General features: G+C 38.8%; 1 protein-coding gene across 6 annotated transcripts in view; it reads right to left on the minus strand.

The window, feature by feature from the left end:
* Positions 1–326: 326 nt before the first annotated feature.
* TTC27 (tetratricopeptide repeat domain 27) overlaps positions 327–27604 on the minus strand; it is a 301004-nt gene continuing 273726 nt past the window's right edge. For 2 of the 6 annotated variants that reach the window (XM_064277230.1, XM_064277229.1), the window contains exons 17-20: positions 14042–14239; positions 12481–12592; positions 7822–7922; positions 343–1794 (exon numbers count right to left, since the gene is read on the minus strand). In XM_064277230.1, coding sequence (XP_064133300.1) covers positions 1672–1794; positions 7822–7922; positions 12481–12592; positions 14042–14239 — 534 coding nt within the window. In that variant the 3' untranslated portion in view covers positions 343–1671. Of the gene's footprint in view, positions 1795–7821; positions 7923–12480; positions 12593–14041; positions 14240–27604 lie in introns of all 6 variants that reach the window. The other 4 variants (XM_064277232.1, XM_064277231.1, XM_064277227.1 and 1 more) reach the window with 4 other exon arrangements.

Genomic DNA, 27604 nt, shown 5'->3' on the forward strand with positions numbered 1-27604 from the left:
GGATTCTGTAGTTCTGAACCCACTGCTCTACCTACCACCCCTTAACATTGCCTATTCCCAGATCAGCACCAACTCGCCAAGCCTCCTGAGTTTGGGGTTTTGGTGTAGAGTAGGGATCCTTCACTTCTTTAGGGTATATTTACACTCCTCTGTAGTTGCTGCTAGCTGCCATCGAGTCAGCCCCCAACTCATGGTGACCCCATGTGCAAATGAGTAGAACTGTCCAGTTACAGTCGCCATTTACTGTGCTGCCTCTCTGGAAAAAGTCTGACAAGCAATTTATTAAAAAAAAAAAAAAAAAAGACTAAATCTTAATGGAACACAGGCTATTATTAACTGAGACCTCACAGAATTTCTCTCTTTGGAGAAATTTATAAACAACGACAGGCTAATCACCCAGTATTTACTGTTAGAAAGCAAAAACTGAAATCAGCTGACCACTGGAAGCTTCTCCTAGTCCCAACACAGCAAGTAGAAAGAATGCAGGATTTAGCAGTCTTTGAATCCTGGTTATTTTTCTTAGTGTTTTTGACCCTTAGAACTCAGTAACTTGTAGCTATTAGTACGATGATAGAATTTCATACTATGGCAACTAAGTAAAGATTAGAGGATCATATCTGTTCTATTTTTCTAACTGATAAAGCAAAAATGCAGTTCTGAAAACAAAAGTATTAATCCTGGAAAACCAAAGAGATTAGGCATTTGGTAATGCAAAGTATTTAACCATAATATATCAATATGAGGCACCAAAGACCCTTTAGTTAATGCAATATGGCTGTTTTCACAGATACTGTGTTCTTGACTCTGAGGCTGTGTGAAAGTGTTAAGAGATATTAAGAACTTGATGGAAGGTACTATATTACCACACCCATTTTACAGATGAAGAAATTAAGTACCTGAGTATTAGAAATTAAGTGTTAAGAGGTAGTAGAGATGCTTTTGATTATGAAGCCCTAAGCTTTTCCTAGTTTACTATAGTACTTCACACATATTTTCCTCAGTTATGTTAAACATTCACATATGTGGTTATTAAATATAACTAACAAGTCTATAGAAACCCTGGTGGCATAGCGGTTAAGAGCTACGGCTGTTAACCAAAAGGTCGGCAGTTTGAATCCACCAGGCGCTCACTGGAAACACTATGGGCAGTTCTACTCTGTCCTATAGGGTCTCTATAAGTCAGAATCAACTCGACGGCAACGGTAACGGATGTCCTTTCTGACACACAGAATCTTAAGAAGTGCGAAGTTTTCCATCATCAAATCCACTCTTTTATCACTTTTGGGCAACAAAGCAGTCGATCCAATGATTCCACGAAATTGTCATATGTGTTTTTTTTCCTTTTTGGACTAAGTTTTTCCAAAGGATGATCCAATTCATGTTAGCCTGACAGAGAATAGATCCTATGCAAAAAAGCAAACTATAATTTATTTGCTCTTTGTGCAGAAATAACTGAATAATAAAAATACTGAATTCAACTGTAATTAGGCCTAAAGGAACAGGGAAGCTTATTTATAGTACTTCAGAAAGCTTAGAACATTTCAAAAGCAAGAACATTAGCCATAAAACAGAAATTTATTTAAAAACTGAAATCTTGTGTTTCAGATACACAGGTATAAGAGAAATGCCAGAAGGTGAAAGCATCTTGTCCAGGAACTGCTTCCAACACTGTCAATACTGGTTTCGAAATTGGTTGCTTAGGTCTTGGAGCTCTATTACTAAGGTGTCCATAGCTGCTATTTTATCAGCTAACTGGCTGGAAATTTCTCCACTTGCCACATCTGTAAAAAGTTGCTGCAACATAAACAAAACAGAACTATCAAAACAATTACTAAAATCTCTTTAAAATAAAATAGATACAGAATACAGAATTAAAATATCTTCTGCATAATAACACCACATTATAGTAGCAATGGTTGCATTTGTTTTGTTCACCATCTCAGAAATACACAAGCGGTAATAATTAAACAATAATTAAATAATTAAACAAAACAACATGTCTGAGCTTTAAATTCCAATGAACTCTGCTCTTCAAAGTTTTCCTTGAATATTGGTTATTCATTTCACTATCACAGGATAGTCTGGGGAATGAATAGACATTATTCTATTTGTTGTATATGCAAGCAAAATAAATACATTTCATATTCAAGTTCATATAAATCATACATTTCATGGTACTTATTTGAAAAATAATTTTGGTTTAGGCCTCAGGGGCCACAAAGATTGTCAAGATTTGGTAAAAGCAAACAAAACAAAACAACAAACAAACCCTGCAAAATAAAATACGCCCTGCTCTCATAAAAAGGAGGCTTAGAATGTTTTAGAATGCCGCTCAGGGAACTGCTGGCTGTGTAGTATAGGAACTCGAGAAAACCAGCTTCAAAATTCCATGAAACACATTGTGTGTGTGTGTGTGTGCACATGCTGTGTGTGAGCACGAGTGTGTGTTTTAATTAGAAACAGTATTATTCAGTTTACCATCTATCTTCTTTATCAGACTGGACTAAGATGATTTGTTTATGGAAATCAAAATTGCCATTAAAAATCACTATTTGCTCTCACTACCGCAGATGATAACATGTTACAATGGTTCTCAAGGCTGTTCCAAAAAGGAGGTCCCAAGCATGCTCTGCGGGGTAGCATAATCATTGAGATAGGCTTAGAGTTTCACATAGTGATTTTCAGAGCAAAGAACATTCACTTGAATGAAGAACTTCAAGAATGCTTAGGAAAAAATTGTCATATTACTTTGTAGTCATACCTTGTACAGCATTTCATAAGAGAATGAAATAAAAACTGGTGTGATGTGATTAGTATAGAAAACACTCTTTAGGAAAATAACTTGGGCCCACATAGCGTATTTTTAAATAAAAATTATAGTTCTTGCAAATCAGAATGAATCTGCATCACTTCCCTATAAAATAAGGAGGAGCTAAAGCCAAGAAAGGGTGATTTGTTGCAAGTTCCGAGGAGTGTAAGTGGTAAAATCTATTCTAGACTTCACAGTTTCTAATTCCAGGCTCAGTACTGTAGCAAGTGCCCATCATACCACTCTTTGCTGCAAACCTGCACAATGGTAGGATGCTAAGGGTGCAGGTGTTACTCTGTCCTGGAAGAGCGTGGACTGCATGGTTTGTTAGGTCATTGTCTAGGCTCAAGTGGCTTATTCCATGAAGACCTTTGCCTGACAAGAAAAGACCAGAGCTTCATGCAAAGTAAGCCTGTTGCTGTTAGTTGCCATCAAGTCAATTCTGACTCATGGAGTCCCCATGAGTGCAGAGTAGAACTGCCCCATAAGGTTTTCAAAGCTGTGACCTTTCAAAAGCAAACTGCCAGGCCTGCCTTCCTCTGGGTGGTTTCAATTGCTAACATTTCAGGTGGTAGTTAAGTGCTTAACTGTTTGTGCCACCCTTGGACTCCAAACCAAAACTACTGTCATGGATAGAATTATGTCCCTCCCAAAAAATATGTGTATCAACTTGGTTAGGCCATGATTCGCAGTATTCTGTGTTTGTCCTCTGGTGGGATTATAACACCCTTACCAGGTCACATCCCTGATTCAATGTCAATGTAAAGGGAGTTTCCCTGGCGTGTGGCCTGCACCACCTTTTATCTCTCAAGAGATAAAAGGAAAGAGAAGCAAGCAGAGAGTGGGGACCTCACACAACCAACAAAGCAGCACCAGGAGCAGGGTGTGTCCTTTGGACCTGAGGTTCCTGTGCTGAGATGCTCCCAGACCAAGGGAAGACTGATGCATCACAAGGACCTTCCTTCAGAGTTGACAGAAAGAGAAAGCCTTCCCCTGGAGCTGGTGACCTGAATTCGGACGTTTAGCCTACTGGACTGTGAGAGAATAAACTTCTCTTTGTTAAAGCCATCCATTTGTGGTGTTTCTGTTATAGCAGTACTAGATGATTAAGATCTACCAAAAGCTATTTACACAGCTATCTTAATTCATTTTTACTATTTAAGTTTTTTTAATTTAATGTTTAAAAAAAATGTTTTTTGGAATGCAATTCTGTTCAGCAAACCCAATTCATTCAATAAAGTAGAAACGTGTATGATCTACTACAAAACCAGACTCCCAACTATTCCATACAAAATGGGACTTCCAAGGAGACACTGGAAATTGATTTTTTGTTTTTGTATGATTCAGTTGGGACCGAACGAGAACCAAAATCTAAATGTAGCCAATGTTCTGAGGCCTCCTTTTCCATGTCTGAAAGTTTTCCACAATATGGAAGCATGCACAGTTTACACACATAAGACTATTTAAGTCATGTACATAATATTGAGAAAAGCAGTAACTTATAAGAACAAGCTCTGCATTTTGAAAAGAAGGTAAAAGCAAATGGAACATAAAATATACAGATAAAAAATTTTCAGACTTATTTGGAAAATGTTATTAACACTTATTGTTCAGGCAGTAAGACAATATGACAAATTAGCATGTTAAAATTGGTAAAAATTGAACTAGCCTAATAATTTTATCTTATTTTCACAGTATTATTAGAAACAAAAGGCATTTAACATTATGTAAGGTCTTTTTCTACATTATGTAAAATTTTCTATGACTTTCAAGATTTGGGTATATAAAATGCCTTCTCTTTGCATTTCACTATCTATTCCCAGTGTCTCTAGCTTGAAGGCTAATTTAAGTAGTACTGTGGATTTGAGAAACACGTCTGAATTTCCCAAACACTTCTAAGTTTTTAAGTCTATCTTAAGAAAATATTTTAAAATTATTGGATTAGGAAATTAATTTAGTGAGTTGCAATAAGCATTAGCTAGAAAAAAATTATAGAAGAGAACAGAAGAAAAATCTATCACAGTGTATTAAGTAACAGGGTGTAAGTACTATTATATGAACTTACGCATTTATATATATATATGTATACACACATTTGTTTATGTGTGCGTGTATATAATAAATAAGCATATACTGGGTTGTGTTATAAAATGCACTTCTCACAGTGAGTCTCATAAAAAGAATCTGAAACACACTGTTATAAATGGTCCCTTTCAGCTCTAAGGTACTAAATATTTTTTTGAGTAATGATGTTCTTTAAATACTGAAAATTCTTATTTTTATCTTTTCATTTCTCAGTCTATTTAATAAAGTCTATTCTATAGAGAGAGGGAAAAAAATAACTTCCAGGCCTAAAAGTGCCCTGCTGATACAGACACTCAATAATAATTGCTCGGTAACATTTGCCATGAGAATGTCAAAAAAACAAAAAAGAAAGAATGGAGAAAAACTAAAAATACCACAGTAATCTTAGAAGTGATATGAATCCAGTATTGTTGAGTGACGAGAAAATGGTTTAAAATGGTTTGGTCATATATACATTGATTAAAATGCTCAATAGGAACAAAATTTTCTTTAAAATCAGTCTGTGTAAAAAAGGCTTTTGTTATGTGACTCAAATAAAAAAAAAAGGGGGGGGGGAACCACTTTAACAGTATTATAATATGCAAAAAAGAGCAGTTCCAAGGAGCTGTGGCTGATAATATAGTTATCACAGGAACTGGAGGAGTATATCCTGATGAAAGAAATAACTGATAGGTTAGTGATCTAACCAAAATTAGGAAATTTAGCTTTCAATTTGTGAAGGAAAGTCACAGAAGGAGTATACTGCTTTGACTTTCTTGGAGAGAGATCTTACAGCCTTCTGAAAAAGATAATTCTGGAGGTGTGCTGGCAAACTGGGGAGGATATATAGTTCTCCTGGGTAGACTGTAAAAATCTGGTTCTAGCATGCAGACAAAGACAGCAAAGTGAGTTAACTATCTAAAGAGGTAAAAATGATGCCCTGATGTGAAAAGATCAAGTAATTAATTAAAAAAAGTAAAAGTACCCTCTAGTAATTAGTAAGGTTTTTACAAATGCCTGAAGTGGTCTCCAGGTGAGTCAAAATTAGTTTGCAACCCAAGATTAAACAGTAAAAGCAAGTAAAGGTTAGAAAAGTACAAAATTGTGCTACAAGTTATATTCCTTGTAAACCTGGCACCCAGAAGTTTAGTCCAAACCTGACTGCACATTAGAATTGCCTAGGAAATTTCACACAGATTTCCCAGGTTCTACCCAGACCTGAATCTCTATCTGTGCAGGCAAGAACCCAGGAATCCTGTCCTCAAAAAAGCTCCCACATTGTCTGCAGGGTGGTATTTGGGAACTGATGGTATGGTTTAGTTGTCAAACCTGAGTCATCCATCCATCTTAACACTTTTTCATCAAATCTACACGTTACCTACTCAATATTTTCCTCTTAATGCTTTTACTTAAATAAAAGTATTTGTAAAGAAAACATTTTATCACTACTGTAAATGGAGAACAAACAATAATATCCATGAAATTCTAGGTTTGGAGACTTGGCCATACTTTTTTTAAAACACATTGAAATAAGCATATATCAAAATCAGAAGATTTTACCAATCGCACGTATGCCACACTGTAGGAAAAGTGATAATAAAGAGGTAGAGCATTGCTTCAATTTAATTTAGCAAAAGCAATAGGGCCTGAATTGCAAACATTGATTTCTAAGGCTCCCAAGTTACCCACACTTAGGGTGGTTGTAATAGCTAAGGTTGTGTGTCAACTTGGCTGGGCCTTGATTCTCAGTGGTTAGGCAGTTATGATGTAGTCTGGAAGTTGTATAATGATGTAATCATCTCCACGATAAGATCTGATATAATGTAATCACCTCCCCTGTGACACCTGCTATGAGTAAGCCAATCAGTTGAGAGAAAGTTTCCTTGGGGATGTGACCTGCATCCAATATATGTGGACTGTCTTAGTTATCTAATGCTGCTATAACCGAAATACTAAAAGTGGGTGGCTTTAACAGACAGATGTTTATTCTCTCATAGTCTAGTAGGCTAGAAGTCCAAATTCAGGGTGCCAGCTCCAAGGGAAGGCTTTCTCTCCCTGTCGGCTCTGGAAGAAGGTCCTTGTCATCAATCTTCTCTCGCTCTGCTCCTGGCACTGCTCTCATTAACATAACTGCCTGTCTCATTAACATTATAGAGATAGGATTTACAACACATCAAAAAATTACATCAGATGACAAAATAGTGAACAATCACACAATACTGAGAATCATGGCCTAGCCAAGTTGATACACATTTTTTTCGGGGGGGGGGGGTTGGGGGAGGACACCATTCAATCTGTAACAGGGACTTTCTGGCAAAGCTCCCTGGCTTTTGCTCTGCTCTGGATCTTGCATTTGGCTTGTCAGTATGTGACTTCCAGTTCTGGGGACTTGGGCCAACAGCCTGCCATCTGACCTGTGAATTTTGGTTTCGTCAGCCCCTGCAACTACGTGAGTCAGGAGAAGCCTCCAGCCTGAAGCCTGACCCACGGACTTGGGACTTGCCATCCCCTACAATCGCGTGAGCCATTTCCTTGAGATCAAACTCTCTCTATATATAAAATATATGTATACACTTCACTGGTTTTGCTTCTCTAGAGAACCTAGCCTAAGACAGTGAGTGGTCTAACTAGAAGAAGGGCCTGCCTATCTGCTTCTGAAAGTCAGCCAATGAAAACTCTATGTATCACAAAGGTCTGATCCCACCGTGCTTGGGGCCAACATGGGTCAGGAGCCAACTTGACAGTGGCTAATGGACAACGACAACAACAATAAGCCATTAGGCCAAGAATATCTTTACCAGCACAACTAACTACCCGGGGGCTGTTCTCTAAAATATAACATGAGCTTAAAATTACTACCTATTTAGAAGAAGAATCAAAAACAGTAAGCTGATATTGAAGACCTTTTTCTATGTAACAATTCTAACTGATTCACATTACACTCTCACCTTTGCTTTAGATAACAAGCCCCGTAAATTGAGTCGAATTGAAGAAAGCACTTGTACAGCCTCTTGGGGACTGGCTTTGTTTTTACTGCATTTTATAGCCACTGGAAGATAAATATGGGGGAAAACATCCATTAAAAATAGGTAATGATATTTTGTAGGTACAAAAAAAAATTAAGATTTTATAGTAATAGACTTCAGAACTATTTCTACATGTAAAGTTTTATTTTCGAAAAGTGAGAATGATTATGTATACCTTTAAAAAAGATAATTTACTTAAAAAGGGTAAATTTTTGAGGGAAATAGGTGATTTTTGCTGAGTTACAAATAGTCAGGAAAAGACTCTAAATACACACACACACTCCCACACATGCACGCACACATACACATGCAGGCCTATACATGGATGTAGACAATGAAGTTCCTGATGTAATTAAGCAAGGAGACAAAATCTTATTGAAAACAAGATGCCCACACAGGGCAAAAACAGATGCAGCATGTCTCAGTGTGGCCTCCCACAATTCCCAGGGTCCTTAACAGGTAACCCAACTGCTGATGACAACATCCTGAAGAAGTGATTTGCCAATTATGTACAGCTCAGTGCTGTTTCACATTCAGGGTTTATATCACCATTCTGGAAGGATTTATACCAACAACCTATGGGCTTTCATGGAGGGACTGTGACCACAGCAGGCTCTCAGGGTCATAAGCCATAAGTGGCACCAGTAGGACGAACGGGAGGGCAGGGTCGCTCCTCCTCCAGCACTCTGGGGAGTCCATTTTCCTAAGATTTGAAATTATGAAGGGGACACACTCTCCCCTGGTAGAATGCCCAGCCACCAGTGCTTTATAAGAATAAGTAAAGAGGTTTGTACAAACACAATGCCTGACATTTCTTCACTCATTTGTTTTTGTTCCCCTTAATTGTGTTCACTAAAGTCTAACAAACTAACAACCAGGCGCTATTTTACATCTACACTAAACAATCTAAGGATTAAAGTCTACTTAGTACCCCAGGTCTCAGAGGTTTCTTTTTGCATGCAAACGCTAATTGATTAGGAAGAGGCTGCCTGTGCCTGGCAAAGAGGAGTTCTGTCATTAATTAATAATGTCCCCCATGGCCAGCAAGAAACCAGGTTGATATTTCTATTTCAAATAATAATTAGATTTTGACATTTCTCAGCTAAGGGTTGAAAAGATCCTTGGTAACTGGCAATATGAATCTCCGTTTCCAAGGGCAGAGTTAACCTGGAGAGTATGAGGATTAAACTGTGTTTCACTTCGTAAAGTTGTAGCTGCCATGGCTGAGGTATTTGAGCTGCTTAGTAAAGGGGCCCTGGTGGTACAGTGGTTAAGAGCACAGCTGCTAACCAAAAAGTCGACAGTTCGAATCCACCACCCGGCTCCTTGGAAAACCTATGAGGCATTTCTACTCTGCCCTATAGGGTCGCTATGAGTTGGAATAAACTCAGCAACAATGGATTTGGGTTTTTTTTTTTTTTTTTTGGTTTGGCTAACTGAAAGGTCAGAGGTTTGAACCCACCAGCTGCTGGTGGGAGAAATCACCTCTCCATCTGCTCCCATAAAGATTACAGCCTAGGAAGCCCTATGCGGAAATCCTACTCTGTTCTATAGGTTCACTATGAGTCAGAATCGGCACACACCACCACCAACAATATGTAGCAACCTATTATTAGAAAAAGCTGTGATTCTTTTCTTAATCCTTTATTTTCATTCTAAGAAAAGCAAAAACAGACCCCATTAGTTCCCCTCTTCAATGCTATTTCCAAAAGGCATTAGAGATAGCTATAGACAGAGACGGAGAAAGAAGCAGGGAGAAAGGGGGAAGGTGGGAGGGGGGAGAGATGGAGGGAGGGGAGGAGAGGGGAGTGGAGAAACAACCTACTGTTTCAAATAATAAGGAAATTTAAGACAGCAGTACTTCCCCCATGCAGACTGTAGTTAAAATGCCTAACCATTATTTTCAAAGTTCCTGGGAGGGCAAAGAACTAACTAGCTTTCCCCCATCCTTTCCCAAAAAATAAAATAGCAGACTGCAAATTGACACCCTCTAGGCAATATTAATGAGCATACAATGACGGCATTGTTACAGAAAGTCTCAAATACCTCACTGAAACTGTAATGTCTTATCAAGCTTTCTGTAAGTACATAAAAAACCAACCAAACCCAGTGCTGTTGAGTTGATTCTGACTTATAGCGACCCTATAGGACAGAGTAGAACTGCCCCATAGAGTTTCCAAGGAGTGCCTGGCGGATTCGAACTGCTGACCATCTGGTTAGCAGCCGTAGCACTTAACCACTACACCACCAGGGTTAAGTTATTCTTAACAACAGCGACCAAATAAGGAGTAAATCAGGTGGAGATCTAAAAAACATTATATTTCCTTTTGAGAACTGGGTGGGGTAAAAGAGACAGAAAAGAGAATAACAGAGAAACCTAGCTCATTGTTCGGTTAAGTGCTGGTGTACAAAAGCAGTTAAGAAAAGGTTAAGATTTATCTTCATAAATCTAAAATAGCACCAGAAACTAAAGCTGAGCATCCACTCAAATATGCTTGAAATGTTGTAGGAGCACCAACACATAATTCATTAAGGTCAAAGAAGAACTTCAAAGAATAGACACCTGTTTTTCTCCAAGTACTGCCCAGATGAAAAAATGGTGCTGACAATAGTTTAAAACCAACTTCAAGATGAAAAATGAAGATTTTTTTCCTAGAGTATCTATTTAACCCTGCATGTTCATAGTTGATAGGTTCAATACCAGCACTTTGTGGTTACAGGAAATCTCTTGGCTTTGCCTGTTATAGAGCTAGCTGTTCACAGAAATGTTTAAGGTTAGCAAATTGAAGCGGATAAGATAAATTCTTCAAAGTAAACAACACCCTGCTAATTATGTACATAATACTCCATAGCTCTGGGTTTCCCCAAACAGAATACCGTATCCACAAAAGCTGTCTGAGCCCACCCACTATGAGGCCAGCACCTAAATCATCTTTCCACTGATTAGCAATTACCTCAAACTTGCCTACAATGAATTTCAACTATGCAGATTTCAATACTTTTATCTTTCAAGGTTTAAGTGGCCCAGGAAATTGGATATTTATATTCTTTTAGCCAAAGAGTTAAAGGCCCTAAGAAGAATTATTAACTACCAAGCCCATTGCTAAATGGTTTGAATGTTCTATGAGTTCTTTATAGGCAAGCTACATTGTATCCTTGCTCTTGATTTTCCTTTTTACTTTAGAGTCCCTTATCATACAAACTAAATCCTCTAACCCAGAAGGAATGGGGTAAGGCTGGGAAAGTAAGGGATTAACATTTAAATTATGTGCAAAATACTGTTCCCAGTGCCGAGTCGATTCTGACTCATAGTGACCCTATACGACAGAGTAGAACTGCCCCATAGACTTTCCAAGGAGCACCTGGCGGATTTGAACTGCTACGGTTAGCAGCCGTAGCACTTAATCACTACGCCACCAGGGTTTCCTCAAAATACTGTTAACTATTTAAATATGTTTTCATTTATTCTTCAGAACAACCATATGTAAGTGCTATCCCCGTTTTATCAATAAGAAAAGCTAAGGCTCAGTAATTCGTCCCAAGTTTCCTGGCAGAGCTGGTCCTGGAGCTTAGGTCTCCTGATTCCAAAGCTCTGCCCTTGTCACGGTAATTTAGTTACAGGAAGAAGGTAGGCAGAGAAGTAGGAGGAGGACTTCAAGACAGGTTCACAGTCCTTGTTCACAGTCCTAGGTTCAGTTCTTAATACTGTGGCTTCGTTATTTTATTAGAACTGCGTTCTCAAGGCATTATACGCTCATATTTAAATATAAATATAAAAGTACATTATTAAATCTAAGCAGTATATTTTTCATTAATGAAAACAATTAAAAGCCGTCTTTATCTGGGATATATTTACCCAACAGGTATGTCGCCTTATATGTAAGGTTACACCTATAATCTTCCCCACAAAAATCACTCTTTAAATTTCTCAAAGATAGGGATTAGATTACATTTTACATTTATTTTGTATATGCCATTGCTCTTTGTATATTGCAATGTACTTCAGAGATCTATGTATTTTTAAGAATAAATATTTTCACTTATAAAAACTAAGACCATTACCATCAAGTCAATTCTGACTCATAGCGACCCTACAGGACAGAGTAGACGTGCCCCATAGGGTTTCCAAGGAGCTGCCGGTGGGTTTGAACTGCTAACCTTTTGGTTAGCAGCCAAATGCTTAACCATTGCCCCACCAGGGCTCCTCATTTATAATTAAAAAAAAAAAAAAAACATAAATCAGGGAATAGTTAATTGATTTCCTTAATATTATATAATCAGTGCAAACAGATTCTGTATGAAAATTTAGTTGTAAAAATATTTCACATCTCTAAAAAAAGTTTCTAATCCTCATCACTTATTCAAACAGTATTTAAGCTTCTATCCTGTTTCTTCTTGCTGCTCCAAAGTGCCTTCTACATAGCAGTTGGTCTGTAAATGTCCAATAAAGTAAATACAGTTTCAATATATTAAAATAATCTAAAATTATTAATAATAGAATTTTACTTTTGACTAATACTATTTCTCGTTAGTAAAAAATACATTAAAATAAGCTATGTTATCAAATATTATATCAAATACCACGTGCAAGTCCTAAGGCTAGCTGAACCACTTCCTTAAATGATGTCATATCTTTCTCCCAACCACTGGATTGTGTGTCACACTTGTATGCCTTAGAAAGATACTGGAATGCCTGAGGAAAGAGAAAGAACAGCATTCAGAACAAAACTTGTATTCACATTTCAAACTTCCATATTTCCTGGAAGTCATATGGAACTAGTTCCAATTTGAAAAACCCAAAAACGCCAAACCCAGTGCTGTCAAGTCGATTCCGACTCATAGCGACCCTATAGGACAGAGTAGAACTGCCCCATAGTTTCCAAGGAGCGCCTGGCGGATATGAACTGCCGACCCTTTGGTTAGCAGCCGTAGCACTTAACCACTATGCCACCAAACCTACACCTGTATAATATAGCACACTGTTATTCTCATCAAAGAAGGGGCATAGATGCACATACAATAGCAATGAGCAATTAAAAGAAATCAAACAGATGTATCTGGATAGAGACACTGCTCTCTAAACAGAAAAATGTAAAGCCCAGATTTGGAAATGTATAAGAAGTGGACAGATTTTCTCAGCATTTGTTGCCATCAGCTTAAGAGACCAGTTTAAAGGAACAAAACATGAATTTGCTGAAAACTATGTTTTTTTTTTTTATGTAATTGCTGATGGGGTGGAAAGTTCACAGAAGTTTAAAATAATCTATTTCACAACCCATCTTTGTGGATTCTTTAGGGAAAAATTACAGATCAGAGGATTTAAGTACCCTTAATTCCATATATGCAAGACAGTGCATAATTCAAGAAGGAATGAGAGACAAAGAGGAAGCATGTGTGCGTGCCAGTCTTTGTGTTCTCTGGGCTGACAAGGTAGAAGCCAGCTGGGTGGACTGAGGGAGGACAGGACAGCTAAGAATCCCACAGATTATCTGTACTGTGGCTAATTCCAAACTCATGCAAGGAGTACATATGATTTGTTGTGGATGTTCTGCAAAGAAACACAGAATAATTATTCCAACCTTGGAAACTCTGGGGGCTGCTTTGTGTTCTAAGAGGCTAAAGGCATAACTTGAGTATTGCACTGGCAAGAAGGGGGCAGAACAACTTCTGTAAAGCACTATACGTTTAAACTTTAAAAGTTCTCCAATATCTTTATCTACTTCCTTTTTCTCTTTCCCTTTCATAGTCCCCATCTCAAATCTAAACACTCTTTCTGTCCTTCTACCTAATCTGCCTTAGTCTTAAGCAATGACCTGCAGAGAGGGGTGTAGTGTGAAAAACAAGGGCCAGTTGTTTGTTGCAGACCCAGTAGGGGCAGCAGGTTAAAAAAGACCCTTTTGCAGGAAACAGAAATCAATTCTTAAAGAAAAATTCATGAAAGAAAAAAAGAATGTTTACAAGTCTTAAACTGTCTGCAATTCAAAATATTTATGCGAAAGACTCTGAAACAAAGTGAAAAATTGGGCACATTAATCCCATCCTTCCAAATTATCAGACTCTCCCTCTACCCATCCAAAAAGCACCTCTCTTGCACATGTGCTCAAACAAAAGGCAAAGCGCCCAAGAGGACAGGTGTACCTACCTTTTCGTTTTCATCAGGCTTCTCACTCTGCCCATTTCCATACACTTGGGCATACAGCCTCCAGATTTCACCATCATTTGTTACTCTTGAAGTTACTCTGCCAAATAACTCTTGCAGCTTTCCTTTCAGGTCTGTAGCAACACCTCCACTCCGATCAGTGACGCCATCAATCACTGCCCTGACCAGAATTTTAAGGACCTTAAAAATGCACACAAGCAAGTTGGTAAGCTAGAAACAAACAACGAAACCAAAAAGCTACCAACACCATTTATGTCAATGATCACAATGGAACATTTTGTGAGATCATCACCTATTAGAAGATCATCACCCTTAATTTTTTTATTAAAGTAAAATGCAAGCCAAGCCATCCTGAACCCCCCTCTAGGTCTGCAAGCCTACGGCCTCTCTGGATGCCCCTTTCCCAGCTCTGTGGAGGGCTCTTCTTTCACAGGGCCCCATACTCAGCGTTCATCTCTCCGCACTTTAAGCACTCTCTCTGAACAATTTCATTCACACCTGTAGCTTGAAATATATCACCAAGAATAGAGTCTGCAGCTCCGCAGACTCCTCCCTGCACTTCCAGGCTATGCATATCCACAGGGCACGTCCCGCTAGCATCCTACACTCAATCTATGCAGGAGTGAGACACAGATCCCAGGCCTGTTTTCCTCCTGCAGTCTCTAGGTGAACTCACCTACACAGTTCCCTGAGCCAGGACCCTGAGCGTCAACCTCAGTTCTCTTCTCTCCTATTTCTGCCGTGTCTGATCGATTTCTTGATTCAACATTCCTAGTGAGTCCTAAATCCAGCTTCACCTACCTTAATTTAGGCCTCATTACTTTCTATCCACACTACTGCAATAATATTCTAACTACTTAAAAAGGTCCTGGACCTTCCTAATTATTGAAGGATAAACTGCTAATGCATTTGCATTAGGCATGCAGGGTACATACATGTGTACATACATGTGTATCTCAAGGATGCAGAGAAAGTCTATCCTCAATCTTCTACTACTTTGATGGGAGGAAAGCAAAGACATCTGGATCCACCTAAAAAACCAGCTCAAGGAGAGTACGCTAAGATCTTGCTACTCAGCGTGGTTCAACAGCACTGGTATCACCTGGGAGCTTGTTAGAAACATAGGATCTTGGATGGAGACTCTGGTCCATCCTAGAGTGAGATTCTATGTTTCTAACAAGTTCCCAGGTAATGACAATGTTGTTGGTCTGCAGATCACAAGTAGCAAGGTTCCAGGAGACAGACTGCCCACATCTTTACCCCTACTCTGGTTCAGGGAGATCACATTTCATCATCTTGTATCGTGAGTGTCTACCACAGTGCCTGGCACACAGCACTTAATAGATATGCGTGCCTGAAAGAAACCCTGAAATTAATACACATCTTTTAGAAAATGCTGCTAAGAAAAACGCAACCAGTGTGACGCCTTGCTCTGTCTCCTCAGAGAATATTCAGATCTATGTGTGAGATGCAGCCAAGAAACTACGACTCCTCTGGAACATTAGAAGTCCCTGGGTGATGGAAGTGCTTAACATGCTTGGTTGCTAGCAGAAAGATTCGAGGTGTGAGGCCCCCCAGGAGGCACCTCAGAAGAAAGGCCTAGCAATTTACTTCCAAAAAAATCAGCCATTGAAAACTCCACGGAGCACAGCTCTACCCTGACACACTTGGGGTCACCATGAGTAGGAGTTGACTCAATGACAACTGGTGGTGGTGCTGTTGGAACACTAACACTTTTAGGAATGTGAGCTCAGAGTCATAGTTCTAATTATAGACAGTGATAAAAGTGGACAGGAGAACGTTCAATTTTGCTTTTTCTTTTTTGTTTGGACAAAGTACATTATCCCTACCTATAAATTCACATTACAATCCCACATGTGTAATTTTAAATCTGAAAGTATCAAAATTTACATTATCATCCCATATGTGGTTTTAAACCTGAAAGTAAAAATGCAAAACAAGTAGTACGTATGTGCACTACTTGTTTCAAGTGATCATTCTGTGAATGTTTTCAGAATTAAGATGTTTTGAAAGGGATGGTGTATTAAAATAGCTACTAATATGTACAAATGAAACATACTAACTTAGTAAAGGAGTCCTGGTGGCGCAGTGGTTAAGAGTTACGATTGCTAACCAAAAGGTCAGCAGTTTGAATCCATCGGCTGCTCCTTGGAAACCCTACTGGGGCAGTTCTACTCTGTCCTATGGGGGTCACTATGAGTCGGAATTGACTCTATGGCAACAGGTATTTATTTTTTTTTTTTTCTAATTAGTAAAATCTTTGTTTCTTCTGAGATCTCACAGTTGGCTCAACATGCCATCCCCTCACTTTGGCCTCACTGAGGAGGCAAACGGTAAGAGAAAGCTTTTGGTCTTCTCGCCAACAAAAATGGAGAGCTGCAGTGCTGGTAGTTTCAAAGGGAAAACATCGGTGAAGTGCATAGGTTTGTTTGGGGATATGTGAAGGGAACTGTAGAAAGGTGGGGTGATGAAGTATCTGTGTGTTGGGGAAGTAGAAGGGGGGCAAAGAGAAAAGTAGGTAGGACAGATCCCAAAGGCCACCACCCACTACATACACAGATCTGTGAGACCTTAAACAGGACAGGAGGCAATAACAAATGTGTGCTTCATCTCTCCATCTGCATGTTCAATGGCCAGTCATGAAGCTCAGACGACAGCTCTATACTGGAGAAACAGATACATAAGTCATTTATGGTCGTGGCAGATATTGCCTAAAGAGAGTATGTTGGGTAAGAATAAGGGTGAGGATAGAATCTTAAGGAACACAACATTTAAGAGGAGGGCAGATGAAGAGGGACCAATCCACCAAGGAGACTAAAAAAGGCATGGCCAGATAGGTGGGAGAAAGTGGTGTCATGGGAGCCAAAGGAGGAGAAAGGAACAAGGAGTATACACCTGCAAAAGTTAACTAGAATTAGAACTGGAAGATTCCACTAGATTTGGCAATTACAAGGGTTAGTAAAGGAGCCCTGGTGGTGCAACGGTTAAGTGTTTGGCTGCTAGCTGAGATATTGGCAGTTCAAATCCAGCCAGCAGCTCTGCAGGAGAAAGACCTGGTAATCTGCTCCTGTAAAGATTATATTTAAGAAAACCCTATGGAGTAGTTCTACTTTGTAACATATGTAGTCATTATAAGTCGAAAATCGGCTTGACAGTACCTAACAACAACAACAGGGGTTAATGACTATATCCAGAGCTAAAGCCAGAATGAGGTGGGCAGCAGAGATCACGATTATAGACCAGAGGCTTATATCCAAGAGAGGGGAAAAAAAGAAAATTTAAGGCAATTATTAACAGAAGGAGAAACAAAAAGCAAAATTGAAACATAATTATAGTATTCTATAATACCCATTTGATACTACTTGCCTAAGCACAATAATGTTAACAGGGAATATTCATTTAACTAAAAATTTTAATATAAATATATATCACTAAGATAAGAAAGCAGCAGAAGTACTGGTATAAGGGAGCTAAGTCCTCATTTACTTCAATGGAAAGTCAGCCGATAATGTTGAAATTTGGTTATTAAAAAATAGCAGTACAAGCCTATTATTATGAAATATAGAAATGTGCAAATGGCAGAAGAAATACTAAAGAGTTTCTCCTGTTTGGGGAGAAGGATCTTGAGGGATAGGAAGGGGTATAGCAGAAAATTGCATATTTTATTATTAGTCTTTTACTACTATTTAACTTGTAAAACCATGTGTTTTTCTCTAAGAATTCCATGGTTTCAGTTCTTATAGTTAGGTCATTGATCTATTTTGAGCTAGCTTTCATAGACGGTGTGAGATGTGGGTCCAGTTTCATTCTTTTGCATATAAAAATCCAGTTGTCCCAATACCATTTATTAAACAGACTATTCTTTTCCCACTGAGTGGATTTAGCACCCTTGTTGAAAATGAATTGACATATCGATATGTGGGTTTATTTCTGGACTCTTGATTCTATGTCACTGGTCTATATATCTATCATTATACCAGGCCAGACTGCTTGGTTACCGTAGCTTTATAGTAAAATTGGGAAGTGAGAGTCTTACCACTTGGTTCTTCTTTTTCAAGATTTGGGAGTAATGCTTTCGGACCTAGTTTTGACAATGGATTCTCAGATATGACACCAAAGGCACAAGCAACAAAGACAAAATAGATAAATCGGTCTTCATCGAATTTAAAACTTTTGTGCATCAAGGTAAAAAGACAACCTACAAGCTGGAAGAAAATATTTGAGTACCATATATTAGATAAGGGTTTAATATCCAAGATTTATAAAGAAATCCTGCAAGTTAGGATTTCTACAAACAACCCAATCAAAAAATAGGCAAAAGACTTGAACAGACATTTCAACAAAGAAGATATATGAACGGCCAACGAGTGCATAAAAAGATGATCAACATCATTAGGAAATGCAAATTAAAACCACAGTGAGATATCACCTCACCCTCACTAGGATGGCTACGATAAAACAAACAAAAACGGAAAACAGCAAGTATTGGTGAGGATTTGGAAAAACTGGAATCCTTATCCATTGCTGGTGGAATTATAAAATGGTATAGCTACTATGGAAATCAGTTTGGCAGTTCCTCAAAAAGTTTAACATAGAATTACCACATGACCCAGCAATTCCGATGCTAGGTGTATACTCAAAAGAACTGAAAGCAGGAACGTAAACAGATACTTGTATACCAGTGTTCATCGCAGCACTATTCACAATAGTCAAAAGGTAGAAAAACCTAAATGCTCATCAACCTATGAATGGATGAACAAAATACGGTATATACGTACAATGGAATATTCCCAGTCCAGCCCAGGGCTGTCGAGTCGATTCTGACTCATAAATTACTCAACCATAAAAAGAAATGAAGTCCTGATACATGCTACAACATGGATAAACCTTGCTATATGAAATAAGTCAGTAATAAATGTGACTAAAAGTAGGTAAGTGGCAATAATGAGGACAGGTTTCCTGTCTACATCAGAGAATTGTTATCTTAAAGGAATCAACATAGATCTAAGCGCTTTGGAAACTGTAAAGCACTACAAAACTATAAAAAATATCATTGACACTTAACTTCCTTACTCTGTCAGAAATGGATGCTAAGCCCTTACCACTGGCTCAACAGTTTTAAATATAAAATTTCTCAGTCTTCTCCTTTAAGGAGCATGGCTTTTGTGTCATTGTTAAAAATGTTTCTTCCATCCCCAAGCTTATACAAATATTTACTATGTTTTCTTTCAGTGATCTACAGTTTCACTTTTTCAATATGATGATGATGATAATAGTAACTACTTTTAAATAGCACTTATATGTGCCAACCACTGTTCCAAGCCCTTTACATACATTAACTCATTTAACCCTCACAACAACAATCTTGTGAGGCAGGTTCTATTATCTTTCCCATTTTATAAACTGAGGTACAAAATGGTTAAGTAATTTGCTCCAGGTCATACAACTACTAATTGGCAGAGAAGGGATGCAAGCCCAGGCTGTCCAAGTCTAGAACCTGTGCTCCATCCTACAACATACTCCTACCTCTCAAGACATGTCAATTTAAATATTTTATCCATCTGAATTTCTTTTGGTTTAAGGTGTGAGGTAAAGGTTTAACTTTTGGTTCCAAATGCTTGGCCAACTATTCCAATACATACTGAATATTCTATTTTTATCACACAAATTTAAAATGCCATTCTTATCATGTACTGTATCCTTATATCTCCTTGAGTCTGTTTCCAAATTCTCTTCTGTTCATTTCATTCCTGTAGCAGATGGTAATTCTTTATATAATAAAGATACTCTTAGCTTTTTATCTTTCTTGCTTGTTATAAATACTCTGTTACTTTTTTTTAATGTGGCGATAAGTAGTCCTTTGAGTTTTCTTTTACTGCATCGAAGCTGAGGAAATCTGGTAAACATTTCTATTCCTAATTTTTCTATGAGATGAAAAAATATTTAGAATTTACTTCATTTTGTATTCATTTGTGTACCATATAAAAATCTAAATATATTTTTAAAGCCTGAATGGTTAAAGGGATTTTATTTAAATCAGTATAAACAGCTCCATGGCTCCTCATATCCAATCCAAACGAATACCACACCACTTATTACAGAAAATGGACTATAAATCTTTTGTCTACAGCTTCAATTAGGTGATATGGAGCTTCTGTTTTGTTCTCTATGGTAAACTATTTCTCATCTCCACCACAGACTATGCTTAAAAAAAAAAAAAAAAAAGGGTAGAAAAAACGGAAAATAACCCTGGGGAACCAACAGTGGCCCCTGAAGAAAGTCGAAGGCCTCTTACTTGGTAGAATACCAATTCCAATGGAAATGCTGAAGAATCTCTACAAAGAGAAAAGTATAACAATCTTCTCCCTTAACACTGACCTTGAAGTACTTGGCCAAGGCTCACCAAAATCTTAGCCTAAAGCATAAGCACTGGTCCTTTGAATTCAGGAGGTCCACAAGGCAGGAAGGAATAGGATTCCTCAGGTCGAGTTACAAAAACTTCCAGGAGGGCTTCCTGCCAGGAATGAAGCAATTTCCCGCCTCCCCTGCTTGGCTAATTCCTTGCTCCACTTGAAGCTCTCTGTAGTACTTTTTCTGCTTGCTGGTCTCATAACCCTGACCCTTGGCTTCTCCAAACATTAGTTAACCAGAGGATGGTAGGCAGTTTAGGATTTTCTTTCTTACTCCTTGGGAAAAAAATTAAAATTCTTGGAGTATGGAAGGGGCATACACACGTGTTAGGTCAAAAAGGCAAGACTTCAAGTCTTGGCTTTACTACTTGTTAGCTATGAGATATCAGCCTAATTAGTTCATCTTGCTGAGCCTCAGATCCCTCCACAGTAAATGGAGAAAATACCCATTTTACAGAGCTATAATTTATGTAAAAGATATCAGTTATCTTTCTTCCTTTCTTTCTAGTAACACCCAGTTGCCACTTGTTCCGGGACTTTAACTTGGTTGGCAACCTACCCCACTGCACATCAATACCAGCTTTCCCCTCCGCCCTCAAACACAACAACAAACATAAATCTACACAAAGAACAATACCATTAAAAGAGAATATGTATTGTATGATCCCATTTATATAAAGTTAAGAAACAGCAAAGTAATCTGTGGCGACAGAAATCAGAAAGCGTTTGCCTGGTGGGAAGGGGTGGTGGTTCAACTGACTGGCAAGGGGCACAAGAAAACTTTTCTCCTGTGATGAAAATGTTCAAGATCTCCTTTTGGGTGGCAGTGATTGCACAACATATAATAATCAAAACTCTTAAGATCTGTGCATCTCAACATATGTAAATTATACCTCAATTCAAAAAAAGAACTTTGTTAGGTATAGTCCACAGGCACATTAATATAATGAGGAAATGCTTTGTTACATAAATCTTCCCACAGACTTCAAAGCATGACGTGAAGAGAAAAATGAGGCAGATCTAACTTTGATTCCTACTTTCAGTTCCTACTAGCTGTATGACTACTCAAGTTGTGTAGCCTTTCTGGGCCTTATAGTCACCAATTTTAATATGAGGAATATTTAGTATCCACCTCAAAAATTGTATGGACTACAAAAGATAATCCATGTTAAGTGGCAGAAACATGGTAAGCACTCAGTATGTACTAATTTCCTTTCTTTCCTCTTCCATATATAAACAGCCAATAGGGTGTCAATACTCATGTAATACTCTTTCCTGACAATGGATGTTCAAGTTATCAAAAAAAAAAAAAAAGCAAGAAAACAAAGGGAAAAAAACCCCAATAACCAACAAATCAGTATTACGGATCTATCCTAAGGAAAAAAGTATAGACATACATAAGAATTTCTCTACAAGGGTACTCACGGCATTATTTACAATAGCAGAAAACAGAAAAAATGAACAGGAACTAACTATACAGGAACAAGAAAATTAGCTTTATGATAAATCAAACTGGGTATAACTCAGACATGAACATGAATACGTACTATGACAAAAAAAAAAAAAAAGAAGTATTCCTGGGTTTTATCAATCTATCCATTAGTCAAAATTAGGACAGCAAAAAATGATATAGGTAGTATATCCACTCGTTCTCTTATTATATATAAAAAAAAAAATAAGCAGTGAAAAAAATGAACAGAGTTAATTTGTGGCTAATTTACCCTGTGTCAGTATTTAAGTGAGCATATGTGTATGTGGGTGTTTATACATTGCCCCACACACAAAATAGAAAAAAAAAAAACAAAAACACTAAAATGACAATAGTCTACATGTATAAAGAAGTAGAAAAAAGAATAGATACAGAATTTTAAAAGCAAATTAAAATAGGCTGAGGTCTGGTAGCATCAATAGATGAATGTCAGCGTGCTTTTGAAAGACAACTGTTGCCTAACTTAAAGAGTCAAGTAAAAATATTTTACTCAAGATAAAAACATTCCAGACAATCTATCAATTGTCTCAGTCCACACTGATTAGTTCTAATAAAGCACAATGACAGACAGAAATATGCCATAAGGCTAAATATGACTGTGCCTATCACCAGGCTTCAAGACCTTCATTCAGTGATGATCTCATCACTATGCCGCAATTCTACACACACCTGCCACGGACAAAACATTACCCTCAGAATTCTCTAACACTTCTAAAGACAGCTACTGACGGGCTAGCACAAGGATAACTCCTTTTGGTACAAACTGACAAATTACCTCACTGTGCCTATTTCTAGAGCCCTGGTGGCACAGTGGTTGGTTAAGAGCTTGGACGCTAACCAAAGCATCAGCAGTTTGAATCCACCAGCTGCTCCTTGGAAACCCTATGGGGCAGTTCCACTCTGTCCTATAGGATTACTATGAGTCAGAATCGACTTGACAGCAAGGTTTTTTTTTTTTTTTAATGGGTGCCTGCTTCTACATATGAATACCTGAAAGTTCTCTCTTAAGTTACAAAAGATGGTAATTTGACTTGAGCAAGTCATTGGTTATCTTGTTGTTATTTTCTCAGTAACATTTGCCTGAATCCAAATATGAAAATTTAGCTAATAGTATAACATCTGCCACCTTTATAGCATTTTTTGCTTCATAAATGCTTTGTTCAAAAACAATATTTCACATAACAGGAACCATTCTTCAGCTCCTGTGTGTGGTGGTAGGGGTAGGGGAGAGAACTATCAAAAATCCAAAATGTGGGGGAGGAGCCAAGATGGCAGACTAACCAGACATATCATACTATCCCTCTACAGCAAAGATCCGAGAAATGGAGTGAATAGGTGCAGGTAACAATCCTGGAACTCTGAACATCAAAAAAGAAGGATAAAAAATTGAATCAAACACTGACTGCAAGAAAAAATTCAATGAATGCAGCCAAAAGAGGAGTGAAATGGAGCAAAAGGGCTCTGCCAGCCTTTCCAGCTCAATATGGCCATCTTGAGACAAAGTCAGCAGTGACCCCAGGCGAGGACCACAGGAAGGTACCTTAACAGCATGCCCATAAGAGACAGAGAAACTGTATGAACACACCCAGCATAAAGCAAGCTGAGTGGATCATGACTCTAATTTAGGAAGGAAAACACAGAAAAGAGGGCAAAAATTCCAGGGATCCTGCCATCCACACAGCAGGTAGGAAACTAGGATCTAGAATCAGCTATACTCACAAGCGGTGGTCGCTGACCTCTGGGTGGGTGACGTGCATGAGGTGGTGGATGAGGAGTATCAGTACGCAGCCCCCACCCGAATGGACCATGAGTGGCCCTACCCCTCCCACTTGGTCAGGGGCAAGTCCCAATTGCTGGCTGCAGAGGAAGGGAAGTGTCCAAGTGACCACATCTGCTAGCCTAAGGGGTGCACTCCCCCTCCCCAGGCCTCCTGATGGGAAGCAGCAGAAGGTCCCAACCCTGGCCACCCAGCCCAACTGGAGACCATGATATGAGCCTTTCCCCACCCCCCTAGCCCACCATCATCAGCCACCCCCAAACCCAAACAGCAGTAGTAACTGCACTCTCGCACACTCAACTGCATGCCACCCACTCCCACCTCCCCGAAACGGCAAGTGGAGGCATCAGCATGACCACATACATGCTCACTGGCCACTCACCCAGCAAACAACTGAGTGAACAGGTATGTACTTGCCCGCCACCCTCCCACCTGGTCAGTGCTCATGACTGTGATGCCTTCCAGCCCCCACTTGCCTACCACACCCATCCCACCATCCACTTGGCGAATACCATCACCTACTCCAGCACCAATGGACTGACAAAAGATGGCAGCCAACACCCGCCCAGCCTACCCTCAGCTGCTCTGCATGACCAGCAAATAGACTCATGCTCACTCACACTCCCAGCAGCTGTTCCACCCACATGGAAACAGGTGATGAGTGCCCCAGTGCTGCTAGCCTTAGTGACCACAGTAGTACATCCACCCTCCCTTGCCCCACCCACTTGGAAATATCAAACCAAAACAAGAAATCAGGACTAGAGAAACAAACATGTAATACATAAACAAATTTAGGCGAGCCAAGACGGTGAACTAGTCAGACGTGCTAAGCCACCTCGCTGAAACAAAGACCTGAAAAACCAAGTAAAACAGATATAGACGTAAATCCTAGAACCTGACCCTTAAATGAAGGGATCAATTATTAGATTGGAAGTCACTGAGAAGAAAAAACTGATTAAAAATGAGGAAGGAATAGATATGGAGTGGAAGTTCCTGACCAAGTGGCATGACTCAGCATTACCATCTTGGAATACAGCCAATAACCCCGTATGCAGAAAGGCACATCTACGGAATTCCCAACAGGAGAGGTACAACACAGACACACCCAGGACTAAATAAGACCACATTTTCTGTTTGCAACTCAAGAAGCCCAAACTCTCTCAACTGGTAAACATAGCAGCACGCCCCTATAACCTCACACCTCTGGTGAACAGTGGCTATAACTGCCCCATAGCGGCAACCCCAACTGCTGCAAACCAGACTACCAGCCCACCCTATTACTCTCCTCCATCTAGCCCCTTCTGCTCCTGCCTCCGTGCCACTTCCTACCTCTCTCCTCTGTCCTGTCATCTGTGGCCCCAAGGGGACCAGGCCTGGATACCAGGCCCCTGCCCACTGGTTTCAGACACCTCCCACCTCCTGCTACAGTACCCAGAGGATCTGACCCAGACCCCAGGCCCCTTCCCTCCGGCTCTGGATTCCTCTGCTGCCTGCTGCAGCCCTGAGTAGACCTGGCCTAGACCCCAGGCCCTACCCTGCTGGCTTGGGATCACCCCCTACAGTCCGCAGTGGCCTTTCTCCAGCCCCCAGCCCAGTTCACACTGCAGACAAACAACCCATCTCTGCTCCTTTCCTTCCTGGTGGACCTGCCCTGCTGCACCATAGCCGAGTGACCAGTCATACACAACAGGACGAACAAGCAACAAAGCATACTCGGCCTGCTCACCCAGACATAACCAACCAAACAAAAAAAAAAGCAAGACAAAAAAAAAAACCCTACAGTCAATAAAGAAAACAATACCTGAATGTCTCAGAGACAGCAAACAATATCAAAACATATAAAAAAAACAGAACAAAATGGCTCCAGTAAGCAACCAGAATAAAGTACCAGTTAACCTTCCAACAGAAGAAAAGGCACAGGAACTACCTACTAAAAGAAATTAAAAAGTCTAATATTCAGGGCTTTCCAAGAGGTTAAGAAAGAGATCAAGGAAAATGAAGGCAAAATCATGGGAAACACAGACAAAACCAACCAAAACACAGCCAAAATCGAGGAAAACACAAAGCAATAGACAAATTCAAGAAAATAATACAAGAACAAAATATCAAAATAAATAAATAATTACAAATCATACAAAAATAACAATTAGAGATGGAAAATTTAATAAAAGGTTTTAGGAGCAAATTTGAAACAACAGGCAACAGAATCAGCAAAATTGGAGACAAATCCATGGATGCCATTTTGTTTGAGGGAGAATCAGAGAAAAAATGAAGGAGAACAAAGAAAACCTAAGAACTATGTGGGATATAATGAAGAATAAATATTTGCACGTGATTGGAGCTCCAGAACAAAGGGAGAAAATGGAAATCAAAGAGGCTCACTGAATATCTGCTGATTGAAAACTTCCCAAATATCATGAAAAGCTGACCAAGACATATCATAGTCATATTTGCCAAAACCAAAGGCAAAGAATCCTGAAAGCATCTTGAGAAAAACGAAAAGTCACATACAAGTAATAAGACTAAACTCTGATTACTCAGCAGAAACTATACAGGCAAGAAGGCAATGGGAGGACATGTATAAAACCGTGAAAGAAAAAAATTGCCAAACAAGAATAATATATCTGACAAAACTCTCATATATGATGGTGAAATTAGGACATTTCCAAATAAACAGAAATTAAGGGGACTTGTAAAAACTAAACCACACTTACAAGAATTGTTAAATGGAGTTCTTTGGTTAGAGAACCAACAACATCTAACAACAAACTGCATGTAGGACACAGGTCAGTGTCAGCTAAATACCAACCTAGGCAATGAACCCTCAAGGATAAAACTAAACTAAAAGATTTAACACAGGGAACTAGAGATATTAATGTATAAATGAAAACAATGTTAGAACAATAAAACATGGAATACGCAGTATAAACATAAAACTTTCAAATGGAGAGGAAGTCAAGTAATAAAAGACTGGTTGAAACTTAGGAAAATAAGGGTAAATTAAAGATAACCACAAAGAAACTTAACAAACTTACTAATCAAAATAAAGAAAAACATAGTCTCAGTGAACACAAAATCTACCATAACAAAAGAAATGAAAATAAATTTCACAAACAAAAGGAACTCACCACAAGAGAGAAAGAGGAACAAAGAAAACGTCAGCACCACAAACACTACAAAATAACAGCAATAAACTGACAACTATCAGTAATCACATTGAATGTAAATGGCACAAATGCACCTATAAAGAGATAGTGAGGGATGGACAAAAAAACCCGTAACTCATCATTATGCTGTCTACAAGAGACACACCTTAGACACAAAGACATAAATACATTAAAAATCAAAGGATGGAAAAAATATATCAAACAGCAACCAAAAAAGAGCAGAAGTGGCAATACTAATCTCCGATAAAATAGACTTTAAGGCAAAATCCACCATAAAAGACAAGGAAGGACATTATATAATGATTAAAGGGATGGTCCATCATGACAACATAATTGTAATAAATATACACCCAAGAACAGGGCTCCAAAATACATAAAACAAACTCTAACAACAATGAAAAGAGAAACTGACAGTTCCACAATAATAGTAGAAGACTTCAACAAACCACTTTCAGAGGACAGAGCATCTAGAAAGAAACTCAATAAAGACACAGAATATCTAAATGCTGTAATCACAGACATATACAGAACACCCCACACAACAGCAGCCAAGTATACATTTTTTTTCCAGTGCCCATGAAACATTCCCCAGAATAGACCACATCTTAGGCCATAAAGTAGCCTTCAACAAAATCCAAAACAATGAGGTAATACAAAGCATCTTCTCTGATCACAACACCA

Source organism: Loxodonta africana, chromosome 26 (assembly GCF_030014295.1).
Source record: "Loxodonta africana isolate mLoxAfr1 chromosome 26, mLoxAfr1.hap2, whole genome shotgun sequence".
Classification (NCBI taxonomy): domain Eukaryota; kingdom Metazoa; phylum Chordata; class Mammalia; order Proboscidea; family Elephantidae; genus Loxodonta; species Loxodonta africana.